At 44.6% G+C, this 14,125-nt stretch overlaps 1 protein-coding gene across 1 annotated transcript in view; it reads right to left on the minus strand.

Moving 5' to 3' along the window:
* Positions 1-7,743: 7,743 nt before the first annotated feature.
* EGFR (epidermal growth factor receptor) overlaps positions 7,744-14,125 on the minus strand; it is a 200,052-nt gene continuing 193,670 nt past the window's right edge. The window contains exon 28 of the mRNA XM_004739376.3: positions 7,744-13,900. Within this exon, the coding sequence (XP_004739433.1) occupies positions 13,542-13,900 (359 nt within the window). The 3' untranslated portion in view covers positions 7,744-13,541. The remainder of the gene's footprint in view (positions 13,901-14,125) is intronic.

A 14,125-nucleotide genomic window follows, 5' to 3' on the forward strand; every position in this document is an offset into this window, starting at 1 on the left:
AGGGCAGGGTCCTCAGGATGGGATTAGCATCCCTATCAGAAGAGACAAAAGATGGCTTGACTTCTCTGCCATGTGAGGACACAGTGAGAAAGTCGTTCTCTGCAAGTTAGGAAGAGGATGCTCATAAGGAGCAAATCAACCAGCACCTTGATCTTGAGTTTCTCAGACCCTAGAACTGTGAGAAATACATGTCTTTTGTGTAAGTTTTGATTTGTGTGTGTGTGTGTGTGTGTATGTGGCAGCCCAAGCTGAGAAAGGCACTGTCACACTAGAGGGATTCTGTCATCCCATGCTGTGTGTCCATCCTTGGTCATCACAGGAACCCATGCACTCAGTCCCCAGTGTTCTCTGCCCACCACATCCTCCCTGCCACCCACGGTGCCCGAGGACTGCATTCTCCTTCCACTGATGGCTTTCCCAGGAGCTGCTGTCACAAGGCTCTTTGTTGGGGAGAGAGATCAGAAAGAAGAGAATGCTAAACTAGAAATTGCCAACTGTCTCCTTGTAACTAGAGGGAAGGGACAGATAATGACATACATTAAATTTTATCCCAACATGATAGCCAAAGTAATAATCTATTCATTATAAAAATCCAAACAACACAGAAGTATAGAACATAAAAAGTAAAATTCCCTCCTTGCCACTTTCTTGTTGATGTTTTGCTCCCCACTCACCACAGGTCTCTGCCATAATGGGGAGACAGTAATACTTCCAGATGGCCTCCAGACTGTATATGTATGAGTGTGCACGTGCACATTCACACGGCAGGTATATACACAAATAGAAGGTTTTTGAAAAACCAGAAATATTATTCAGCATTGTGTCTTATTTCATTTAAAACTACATCATGAGAATATGCTTCCATGCTACTGTACATAGATTTATTCTGTTCTAACAACTGCACAGAATTCTGTACTATCATGTTCCATGATTTGTTTAATAATTTTTCTTTTGATGGACCTTAAAAACTTTGTTTTTTGCCTATTACAAATAATGTCTTGGTGAACATTCTCATTCATACATCTTTGCCTAGTTGTTTGAATATTTGTCTTAGCTCAGTCTGCCAAAGCAAAATACCATGGACTGGGTGGCTTAAAAACACACATTTACTTTGCTCAGTTGTGGAAGCTGGGAGTCTGAGATCAGGATGTCAACGTTGTTGGGTTCTGGTGAGGTCTTTCTTCCAGGCTAGCATGTGGTTGCTTTCATTTTGTGTCCACAACTGGAAGAGAGTGAGGGAACTCTGGTTTCTTTATTTTCTTACAAGGACACTAATCCAGCTTTACAACCTCCTCCAACCATAATCGCCTCCCAAAGACCCTACTCATTGGGAGTTAGGCCTTCAATATATGAATTTTAGGGAAGTCACATTCGGTCTATATTGATATTCACCAGGAATGAAGACATAATGTGTTTTTATAGTATTTCTTTGATTTTTGTACTATTCCAACCTTGGACAATGAATTGGTAAATTTCCCCATCTTCTTCTATGTTCTGAAATACTTTAAGTGTATAAAATTTAACTAGTCTTTTCAGGTTCCCCAGAACACCCCCAAACTCTTTGGGTCTAGTGAAGTTTTTTAGTGATGGACATTTGCCATTTTAAGTTATCTTATGTTATTGGACTATATGAGAAACAGTGTTCCCCTCCAGATGTTTTTGTCCTTAACAGTCAAAGCTTGTGTGCTGTATTGGATCAATTTCACTTAGACTTGCCCTTGTGGAAAATGGTCAGTCAAGTATAAGAGCAGAAGAAAAGTTGTTAGAGGTTAAAATATCCTTGTTGGTTTATCTCCCTATTTCTGTTAGAGTTCAAGGAATTTTATCTTATTTTTATTTAAAAATTTTTTTAAAAAATTTTTTCAGTGTTCCAAGATTCATTGTTTATGCACCACACCCAGTGCTCCATGCAATACATGCCCTCCTTAATACCCCCTACCAGGCTCACCCATCCCCCCACCAAAACCCTCACTTTGTTTCTCAGAGTCCACAGTCTCTCATGGTTCATCTTCCCCTTTGATTTGTCCCAATTCATTTTTCCTTTCCTTCTCCTAATGTCCTCCATGTTATTTCTTATGCTCCACAAGTAAGTAAAACCATATGGTAATTGACTTTCTCTGCTTGACTTATTTCATTCAGCATAATCTCCAGTCCTGTCCATGTTGATACAAAAGTTGGGTATTCATCCTTTCTGATGGCTGCATAATATTCCATTGCATATATGGACCATATCTTCTTTATCCATTCATCTATTGAAGGGCGTCTTGACTCTTTTTACAGTTTGGTGATTGTGGTCATTGTTGCTATGAATGCTGGAGTACAGATGGCCCTTCTTTTTACTACATCTGTATCTTTGGAGTAAATACACAGTAGTGCAATTGCAGGGTCATAGGGTAGCTCTATTTTTAATTTTTTGAGGAATCTCCACACTGTTTTCCAACGTGGTTGCACCAACTTGGCATTCCCACCAACAGTGTAAGAGGGTTCTCCTTTCTCCACATCCTCTTCAACACTTGTTGTTCCCTGTACTGTTAATTTTGTCCATTCTAACTGGTGTAAGGTGATATCTGAATATGATTTTGATTTGAATCTCCCTGATGGCTATGATGATGAACACTCTTTCAGGTGTCTGTTAGTCATTTGTATGTCTTTTTTGGAGAAGTGACTGTTCATGTCTTCTGTCCATTTTTTGACATGATTATCTGTTTTTTTGGTGTTGAGTTTGAGGAGCTCTTTATAGATCTTGGATATCAGTCCTTTGTCTGTAGTGTCATTTGCAAATATCTTTTTCCATCTCTGGGTTGCTTCTTTGTTTTGTTGACTGTTTCCTTTGCTGTGCAGAAGCTTTTGATCTTGATGAAATCCTAAAAGTTCATTTTTGCTTTTGTTTCCTTTGCCTTTGGAGACATGTGTTGAAAGAAGTTGTTGTGGCCTATGTTGAAGAGGTTACTGCCTATGTTCCAGTCCTTTGAAATATGCCAGTGGGATTTTGATTGGGACGGCTTTGAAAGTATAGATTGCTCTGGGCAGTATAGACATTTTAACAATGTTTATTCTTTTCATCCATGAGCATGGAATGTTTTTCCATCTTTTTGTGTCTTCAGTTTCTTTCCTGAGTATTCTGTAGTTCCTCGAGTACAGATCCTTTACCTCTTTGGTTAGGCTTATTTCAAGGTATCTTATGGTTCTTGGTTCTATAGTAAATGGAATCAATTTTCTAATTTCCCTTTTTATAGTTTCATTGTTCATATATAAGAAAGCAACTGATTTCTATGCATTGATTTTGTATCTTGCCACATTACTGAATTGCTGTATGAGTTCTAGTAATTTAGGGGTAGAGTTTTTTGGGTTTTCCATATAAAGTATCATGTCATCTGTGAAGAGAGAGAGTTTGATGACTTCTTTGTCAATTCAAATACCTTTTATTTCTTTTTGTTGTCCTCAAAAGGAAGGTTGTCAGCTTTTCCTCATTGAGGATGATATTTGCTGTGGGTTTTTCATAGACAGATTTTATGAAGTTGAAGAATGGTCCAAGATAGGTTCTTTCAAGATATGTCTCCAAAGGCAAAGGAAACAAAAATGAAAATTCCCTGTGGGTTTTTCATAGATTGATTTTAAGAAGTTGAGGAATGTTCCCTCTATTCCTATACTTTGAAGAGTTTTAATCAGGAGCAGATGTTGTATTTTGTCAAATGTTTTTTCTGCATCAATTGAGAGGACCATGTGGTTCTTCTCTCTTCTTTACTGACTTGTTCTAGCACATTGATTGATTTGCAAATGTTGAACCATCCTTGCATCCCAGGGGTAAATTCCATCTGGTCATGGTGGATTATCTTTTTCATGTACTGTTGGATCCTATTAGCTAGGATCTTGTTGAGAATCTTGGCATTCATATTCATCAGGGATATTCATCTGAAATTCCCCCTTTTTTGTTGGGGTCTTTGCCTGGTTTGGGGATCAGGGTAGTGCTGGCTTCATAAAAAAGAGTCTGGAAGTTTTCTTTCTGTTTCTATTTTTTGAGACAGCTTTAGGAGAATAGGTATTATTTCTTCTTTGAAAATTTGGTAGAATTACTCAGGGAATCCGTCAGGTCCTGGGTTTTTGCTTTTTGGGAGGTTTTTCATCACTGCTTAAATCTCATTACTAGATATTCGTCTCATCCGGTTGTCAGTTTCTTCCTGTTTCAGTCTTGGAAGTTTATAGGTTTCCAGGAATGCATCAATTTCTTCTATGTTGTTTGACTTACTGGCATTTAACTGTTGATAATAATTTCGGATGATAATTTCTATTTCCTTGGTGTTGGTCATGATCTCTCCCCTTTCATTCATAATTTTATTAATTTGGGTGCTCTCTCTTTTCTTTTGGATTAGTTTGGCCAGTGGTTTATTGGTCTTACTAATTCTTTCAAAGAACCAGCTTCTAGTTTTGTGTGTTCTACTATATCTCTAGTTTCTAATTCATTAATCTCTGCTCTAATCTCAATTATATCCATTCTTGTGCATGGGGTTGGCTTAGTTTGTTGTTGATTTTCCAGTTCCTTAAGGTGAAAAGAGAAATGGTGTACTTGGGATTTTTCAAATTTTTTGAGTGAAGCTTGGATGGTAATGTATTACCCCCTTTGGACTGCAAGTTCAAGGGATTTTTAATTATACAATAAAAAGGGATTAAATAAGAGGGCTCTGGAGAAGTAGAAAAGGGGAAGGAAGCAAACTCTTTAGAAATAAAAACAATCAGTAAGGAGCGGCCCCCAAGTTCTCTCTGGAGTAGAAGGGAAGATGGCTTTTCCTTCTCCAACCTTCTTCTCCACCTAGGTAGAGCATTACTAGATTTTTTAAGATCACTGTTTCAAGAAAGGAAGTATTATGCACTTTAGGATACTGAAGTGGCCTTAAGGCTCCTAGAAACTCTGGGCCTCCCATTTTCTATTAAAATTTCAGGTCCCATTTGCTTGAGCAGTACCATCTTTGGTCCCAGGTGTTGGGGACCCTGGCTTGTAGAGCTCCTCAAACTCACCAGTCTGGTCCCTCACCCCCACCCAATCCATGGACTGCACCCTTTCCCCGGGCAGGAAGCACACACCCGTAGGCTGCCCTTTCTCTCCTCTCCTGCTCTTACTCAGGTATTGGGATTCTAGGGACTTCTTGCCCAAGTGGCCCTGTACTGGAAGCTTGCTCAGCATCTTCATGTGTGTAGACCTCCATGCCAAGGAGTGGCCCTGGAGTGACCTACATGGTGCAGGACTGAGCCCTGGGGGAGAACAGAGTGGTGGGCACACCAGGTCCTCCTGTAGTCTTGCTCCAGACTACACATGTGACAGATTGAGGCTGAGGAATGCACTTTGCTTGGATTCACTTTCAAGAATTGGGTAAAGGATGGGACGCCGGGTATCTCAGTCACTTAAGCATCTGCCTTCAGCTTGGGTCATGATCCTGGGGTCCTGGGATGGAGACCCTCATTAGGCTTCCTGCTCAGTGGGGAGTCTACTTCTTCCTCTGTTGCTTGCTCTGCTTGTGCCCTTTCACTCACGTACGCTCTCTCACACAAAGAAATAAATAAAATCTTAAAAAAAAAAAAAGAATGAGGTAAAGGATATATCTTTGTTTCTTGTAGACCCTATAATCCAGTTTTTCTAGCTCAGTGTCCCAGGAAGGGAGAAGGGGAGTCAAGGCAGAACTTGTAGAAGCACGTCGGAGTATAGATGTGGTTGTCCTACCGATGACCTGTATCTCTCAGGGCTCTCAGTGTGACTGATGGGGAGCAGAGGGGGAGGCTGCTTCAAGGTACTCATTTAGAAACCACAAATGTGTGCCTATAGGATCTCTGCCATATTTTGTTTACAATTTTTCAAACTAGGGCAGAGATCAGATGTGATCTTAGGGCTTTTCTACTCAAGTTTTTAAATGTCCTTTCTGGATGTGGAAGCCAGACAGTTATAATTACTTTCACGAGATTATTGGCCCGGAGCAAAAGTCTCTTCAGGCTGAAACTCCATCTGCCTTGAGCTTTGGCTGGAATTATGGGGAGCAGGATAGTGGGGGGTGGTGGAGACAGAGGTGCTAGTGAGTTTGCCCTGAGGTGAGGAAGCTCCTGTGGGATGGCCATGGCCTTCCCTAGGTGGGTGACGCTTTAGGCTTGAGGTAGCCAGAGACCCATAATACTCCAGGTCTGCCTCGTTTGCTGACACTGGTTTTTCTCTATATGGAGCAAAACCTCCTAATCGAAGGCTTGGGGCCCTAAGAGGCTTATTCCTTCCCAAGGCACCTGACCATGCCAGGGTGTGGCGGTTCAGGAGGCCAGGAAGCCGGCGAAGCCTGGGGCTCCCACGGGGACAGTGAGAAGCTCCCGCCTGGCTTATGCTTCGAGGACCTTGTTAGCCTGGAGTCCTGCTTCCATGTGGATTGCAATGTGCTCCCAGCCCTCTGCATGTAGGCGCTTGATGATCTTCATAATAAACAACACAAAAACAAGGCTGTAATCTCCGGGGAGATGATGAGCATGGACACTGAGCAGCAGGGGCGGCTATGAGCCGGCAGAGGCCAACCTCCTGCTCTCAGTCCTCTTGTGTGACAGAATCAAGGTGGAGCACTGTGCGCTGAACAGCTGGTCCCAGGAAAGTAGTTAGGGGATTGGGGGTGGGGGGGCTTTATTCTCTGGAGTCAGAGCATGGAAGTCAAAGAAACCTAAAGCCCTGTGGACTCTTCCAGGCCAGGGGTGCGGATTCTAGGTGGTAGCTCCACTCTCCAAAGCCAGTTTAGGATGTGCACGCCCACGGCTTCCTGCCTGTGCACTCCCACTGCCCAGCTGCTGTGCTGGTCCCAGTTTCCTGAAGCTGACCTCTCCTGCACGACGGTGTCACCTGCTTCATGACCTGTGTGCATTTCCTCCTTGCTGGGATGGGTTTAGAGCTCCTGACTCCAACTCGGGTTTGAAGAGATAAGAGGACGCACTTCATCGGAGAATCTGGTTATTATAGGGATTTTACCTCAACCGGCACAGAACAATTCCCTCTGGGGCTGATGGTTACTTTCCTGGCTTACATGAAGCCTAGGCTACCGGCATTCCCACCACAGGAAGGCCTCATGGAGTGGGCAGGTCCCCAGCTTGGAAGGGCGGGTGGTGGGGAGGTGAGGTGTGAGCCAAGGATCCCAGCCCCTCTCACACGAGGGTGTGCTTCTTAGTTCCTCAGGTTTCTAGCAGTTAGCAGAATCAAAACAAAACTCCTGTTTGCTTTTGTGCCTGCCGTAGAAAAATCTCTCCTCTTGGCTCTGAGCTTCTCCACAATGGAAGCCAGGCAGTGGTGGGAGATGGGGGCGTTATTCTCTCTCCCTGGGCAGTATCTACACACCAGGGTGAGAACACACGTGGCTACAAAGCATGGCACTGAGGAGTGTCCCAGTCACACACAGGAAACCTCCAAACTTTAAAACACCACCAGATGGGTGCCTGGGGGCTCAGTGGGTTAAGCATCTGCCTTTGGCTCAGGTCATGATCCCAGGGTCCCGGGATCGAGTCCCACATTAGGCTTCCTGCTCAGCAGGGGTCTGCTTCTCCCTCTGCCTCTCCCCCCACTCATTCTCTCACTTTCTCATTCTCTTTCAAATTAAAAAGAAATAAAATCTTAAAAACAAAAAAGGTACCAGGCCATTTGGGTGTAGGCATAATGGTGGGGAAGGCTGGAGGGGTACAAGGAGGGTATGGGAACTCTGTACTTTCTGCTCACTTGTTCAGTTTTTCAAGTTAGAATCGCTCTAAAAATAAAATTTATTAATTTTAAAAAGTCATCAAGAAGAACATCTACAGTAGGTCAGATATGATTATCAACTTGTCAACGCTGCATTGTTAACAAAGGATACAATATTATTTATAAGGTAATCATAAGAAGAGCAATGAATGATATACATCCAATTTTTATATACAGTCAACATGTTCTGATCAACAGTGTAAACCACAGAAAAGAGAGTCTTGCTTTTCATCTGTACAAATAGTTTTCATCACAGCAAAACTTTACAACGTTAAGACGTACCATACATAGAAGCTATCAAGCTCTTGCTCGCTCATTTCAAAAATGAAGCTGTCTGTTAGCCTGTTTTACATGGTAGGCTCTGATTGTCAGCCATCAGACCTGTAGGATCTCTTCATTTCCAAAAGATGGTGTTACACACTGTAAGGTTATTTTTGTAGTCAAACCAGGTCCAAAGGGTTGAAGAAATAATAAATGCACTTATTTTCCTTGCAGTTTTATCTGCTAGGTGATAGGTGGGGATTTGTGGCACTTCTGTGTGCAAATCCTACAGGACAGACCTGTGACCTCAGAGGTCACACTGTGCTTGTACAGTTAAACATGGGAGAGAAAACAGTACAAATCGCTTCAGGTATCTTCCCAGATAAAATTTATGAGGAAAATAGAAAAGTGTTTCTTAAAGCAAGAATCCTTTTCTCTGACTCCTGTTTTTATAAAAGCCATCCTACTGCTTATACAATCATTCTAATGTCTCCCCTTTGTAATGTAACTGATGTGTCAGGGTCTCCTCTGGCTCTGGGAAAGAAAGGTCACCAGGTGACTGTGTCTCCCCTCCTGGGAGCCAACCCCAGGTACCTGCACCAGCAGAATTTGCTGAAAGCCCAGCCACCCTAGGCTGAGGGTTCTCCGCCATGGCTGTGCACAAGAATGACCTCTAGGAGCTTTCCAGAGCAGAAATGCCTGGATTTCACCCATAAAGATTTGTATTTAATGAGTCAGAGGTCCAGCGGGGCCTCACTGGTTTCAGAAGCTCCCCCGGGGATTTCACTGTGCAGCCAGGGCCAAGAACACCCTTTCTGGGCTTGGGGAGGCGGGGGGGGGTGGCTGGGGGAGCATCGTGCGCGGGCCTGGGAAACATGGGCTTCATGCGCGGGCCTGGGAAACATGGGCTTCATCAACATACTGAGTTACCAAGTTACCAAAACATGCTGACCGTGATTAGAGCTCTGCAGGCATTTCTAGTCTATTGGTAAATGCATAGCAACTGTAAATATAAAAATAATTTGTATCAAAGTCAGATTAGTATATAAGCCAGCAAAGTGCTATATTATTGCTTTTCTTTACACTGACGGGATCTGCGTTCACAGTGAGACAGTCTTTCCCTCCAATATGGCTGCCGACTTGACAGAACCCGCTTCAGAGCAGGACTGAGCCACATCACGTGTGCTTTTCACCTTCTCTCGTTTCACAAATAGAAAAAGTGTTCTTCTCTTCTTTATTAGGACCATGACTCAGCTTGGCTCTGCGATGAGGCTGTGCCCTTTTTATAAGACAGACAGACTTGCCCTGCTTGGATTAAATCCTTTAAACAAAGATTTCAGTTTTGAATTTTGATTCTATTTGTCTTTCGAACCTTTCGTAGAAAAATGAGTTTTCCTAAAAACATACAAAGTTCAGTGCTACAAGTGAGGATAATCGTCCTCAAAAAAGTTACAAAAATAGATTATCTTTTAAAATTCCTATCTGAACGCATCTTTCCGTAGTACAAAAAGGTATGCCCCTTGGGGCAAGGATTTCTTTTCGGTAAGGTTTTACAGCCCCAGGCAAGGACATACAAACAGATCATTATGTTGTAATAAAAACGTGTACTTATCAAAAGAAAGAAATGCAAAGTAGACATTAAGGGCAATTTCACCAGCTGTCCCTTCCAGCAAGCCCCTCATTCATTTTCTAACTTCTTAGGAAATCCACACCATTTCAGGGCCCTATCAAGGCTCAGTTTTCATACTTGCCACTTATAGGATAAGCTGCTGGGGACAAAGAATTAGAGGCTTTGGGATAGTCAATAGTAGCCAAGTCTCAGGAATACTAAGGTCAGCTTATTGTTCCCTCCACGCCGTCTCCTCTGGGAACCTTTACCTGACTCAGGCTTCTCTGTCCACCCCCTCTGGGGGGCCCGCTGGGATGCCTGCGGGTCACCTCAGGGATGTGTGTTTCAACTCTGCTTGCCCACTGGGATCACACGGGGAGCCCCTGTGTCTGATTGTACCGGTCGGGGGAGACTGGCCCCCCCTTTTTTTTCTTTTTTAAAAATTTGATTGTGTTATGTTAGTCACCATAAAATGCATCATTAGTTTTTGATGCACTGTTCCAAGATTCATTGTTTACGGCAGCCCTTTCTTTTTAAGGTTGGCAGAGAGGACGAGAACTGTGAGTCGCCGTAACCCAACGGCTTCACCTCTGCTTGAGGAACCCAAGGACTGTGACTGGTGAGTGAGATGCCATCAGCCAAGGGACAGGCCTCCACCCACCCACTGGCCTTTCCTTTTCACCAGTGGTTCCCCAAACTTTGGAGCTCATCACAATAACCTGCGGAAGTTCCGAAAGGCCCCTGGGCCCAGGCTGCACAGGAGGCAAATCAAATCAGAATCTTTGAGGTTGGACCCCGGGAGATACCGGAGAGCAGCCAAGCTCGAGAGCCAGTTCATTTGTGTCTGCGGTTGGTGGGGGGCTAAAGCCCCAAATTAAGAACTTACAACTTGTCATCAAACGATGTCCCCACAGTGCTCCTGGTTACAATAAAGTCGGCGACAACTGGGACTCAGCACATCTAGGAGTTGGAAGATTAATCTTTTTTACTTCATGAGGTGACAGAAACGTTACTTATAGGGCATGAGTACAGGGACTCCTGAGTTTATAGGAGAGGTGTCAGGACGCAGGCCCACTGTCAGCATCACCGAACTGTCTCCAAAGGCCAGATCTCGGGCAGGGCCATGGGCTGACTGAGGAAGGAACGGGCCCTTCGTAGGGTCTTAGGACCTGGGCTCCACAAGGAGGAACGGAAGAGATGCGGTATAAACTTTGAACTCGGGCCAAGCAGGGCCATGAGGTGGAAACACCAGGGCTCTGGGGGGCCCTCCTCTCCTTGTCTGCCCATAGTGATGGTGGGGGTCCCTGACTGGTGGGCTCTGCTGTCTTGGGCTCTGAGGCATCTCCAAGCCCTCCCTGCACAGCCAGGGGGAGGATATCGTGGGAAACACAGTTTTCAAATTGAGGATTTAGCACCTAGATTTTATGCAGGAAAACTGAAATACAAAGGAGAAAAAGCTTGAATAGTTTTTGCTGTTTTATTATGTTATAGTAAAATATTGCAAATTACAAAAATACTAGGATTTAACCGCTACAGTTGAACTGACATACAGTTGCTCTCCCTCACCAATCACTTGCTTCTTGATGAAAAAGTGGTAATAAAATGTGCATCAGTCTGTTTCCCAGGGCCAAAGAAGATTCTGGCTAAAATATTTATGTTCTGAGGCGAGTAAGTAACAAAAGTGATTTACTGACAATGACATAAAATTTGAGAGTCTTAGAAATGTTTAATCTTTTCAAGAATCATTTTCAGATCCCCAGGGAGGGACCCCCCCCCCCCATGTGGGGTGCTGGGGGAATGCCACACGCTAGTTCCCAGGCTTAAAGGGACAGCTGGTTAAGATGCACGAAGGTGGCCTTTCTCCTACTTTTTTAGCAGTTTCTCTCGCAGATGCTTTCTTGGTCAAGGTTTTGTCTGTCGGGAGCACACTCCCATTTCTCTCGTGGCTAAGACCCTGGTCATGTTTTGGCCCAACTCCACCACTCCCTCCCTGATGAGCCTTCCAGGGCCCTCCCAAGGCAGGACGCACTCTTCCCTGCCCTGTGCTGACTGTGCTTGGCTGACCCGTCTTGCCTACCCTGTGTCGTACTGTGTTAAGGTTTGTGTTTGAGTCAATTCCCTTTGCTGAATTGTGAATTTCTTGGAATCGGGGATAATGTTTTACTTATTTTTAGGTCTTCAGAGTCTATGCTGAGCTGGTAGAGGTACTTAGAGTATCTGAAAACACAGCGGAATTGAACTAAATAGAGTTTATATTTCCATCGGAACAAAGTCAATATATTGGTAACAAAACTGTAGGGCCCTGATCCAAGAGTCAATTACTACTTTAACAGCGAAAGGGAAATCTTGTACGTGTGTGGGGCTGGACACATCCATAGGTCAGAAATATGGTCTGAAAGATCTTTTCCTTGAAAGACTAGGGGGTTTAACACCTGCGTACAAAGGGCTGCCACGCACCGGTCAGGCTGCAAGGACACAAGAGCACTCCGGGTCCTAAATTAGCTGGATCCTCCAATGCTAGGGAAACTTTTAGGAGGGAATTTGTTTCCTTTCAAAAAACGATCTGTAGATATTGTTAAGGCATTGTCATGGATTTCAAGCTCTGATTTAATATTTACCGCTTTAATTCCCCCGATGCATAGTGTTAACTTTATTTTGCCCTGTGAAATGTACCCCCAGGGGCAAGGGCTGTTAGTTCCTGCTTGGTGGCCCTGGAATCTGGATCCCTTCATTTTGGGGCCTTGGGGACAGCCTACCAGAGAAGGAGGGGGGTTAGTACCTTTTGAGTAAAAAACATCTATAGTAAAATAAAAAGGAAATTGTCTCCCATAAGCCTAATTTGGTAGTGGGAGGCTCCGTGAGTTTGAGGAGGAGCGTCTCATTTCTGCAGTGTCCGGACAGATGCCCATTCATTCCCCAACCCCCAGGGGACTTGCCGTATTTCCTCTGAGACTCAAATTTGGGAGCCACGTTCTCGTGTGAACTTTTGCATTATCGTTCCATCGCGATTAAAGGCTACCGGATTGAACACCGATCCAACGCAAGCTGGTCCAGGTTAGAGTGTGATGTACCGTCTCCTCTCACCAACAGGGAACTCCTACCGAGCTTCCAAACAGTGGAATGGAAAAGAAACAAGTAAGTCCAATACTTATAGCTAGAAAAAGCTGGTCAACCAATGGAGAGTAAGTACCATGAAGACATTTATATAAAAAGAAGTCCGAAGAAGAATTCTACCCCTTCCATTTCTTTCGTGCTCGGGAAGGGTTCAAAGTGGCTTATCCTCTTGAACGTGCTATGATTTGCTACAGTACCAAACCAGTCCCACTTAGGACACAGAGTACTTCTAGTTTTTTTAAAGAAATTGTCTTGCAGTGGAAGAATCTTGGAGCTAGAGTCAGTGGAATCAAATGTTAGCTGGAAGGCTCTGACCCTTGCTTCTTGGTCACAGTTGGGCCTGGATCTACTCAGTGCAGCCAGTACTTGAGCAAGAAGCTCCTTCCTCGTTGGAAACGCCCAGGAGAAATAAAATCCATAATGACAATTAAAAACCCCCAGGGTCCCCAAGCAATAAAACTCCTTATGCAGATTTTTTTCTTTTCTTTTCTTTTCTTTTCTTTTTTTTTTTAAATCAAATATACCTCACTGAAAAGCAAACTTCTGCCCAAAGAGAATATTCTTGCTGGATGCCTTTTTGTGGCAGTCTCACAGTTTGAAGACAAAGGAACTTCCCAGCAACTTCCCAAAGTGCTTCCAAGGAGGGGGCACTTCCTGGGTGAAAGATGGGTCCGTAGGAGCAAATATGGCCAAACCAGTCCACGGGCCCAGGAGTCAACAAGGGTGTGACTGTCAGCACTGGGCGTTGCTGCCGTGGCTTGGTCCCAGGGTGGGTGACACATCCGAGACTCTTACGGCCACCGCTGTCCTCCGTGGTCACGCTCCAATAAACTCACTGCTCGGCGGGGCTACCCGCAGGTAGTCTGCATGTTCGGCTGCAGGGCCCTTGAAGACGCCGTTGGACTTGGCTTCCTTGGGAAAGAAATGCTGCTGGTAGTCGGGGTTGTCCAGGCTGATCTGGTGGTTGTCTTTCTGGGCCCAGAGGCCGGGGCCACCAAGCGCGCTGGTGATGCCGGGAGGGACAGTGTTGAGATACTCAGGGTTGCCCACGGCATTGCTGTGGGGGTTTTGGTAGTGAGCGTCTCTGCCAGGAGCTGGGTTTAGAGGCTGATTATGATAGACCGGATTCTGCACGGAACCTGCCGGCCTCTTGGGGACGGACTGGTTTATGTATTCTGAAATGGAAAAGAAATCACAGGTGAAGCGATCGGCCAAGCGTCAGCCCCAGCGGACTCCACAGCGCATCTGAACCCTGCCGGTTTTCTCCCGCAAGACCACGGAGCGTCGGGCGTCTGGCAAGACAACGAGCTCGCTGGTGCCCTAAGGGAAACTGTGTCCTTGTCTATAGTTCTCAGAGCAATGGGGACATCGATCTCTTGCCAATTTAATGTTCTCAGAAG

The sequence above is a fragment of the Mustela putorius genome, unplaced genomic scaffold (assembly GCF_011764305.1).
Source record: "Mustela putorius furo isolate JIRA1106 unplaced genomic scaffold, ASM1176430v1.1 tig00003845_pilon_pilon_pilon, whole genome shotgun sequence".
NCBI classification, from domain to species: Eukaryota; Metazoa; Chordata; class Mammalia; order Carnivora; family Mustelidae; genus Mustela; species Mustela putorius.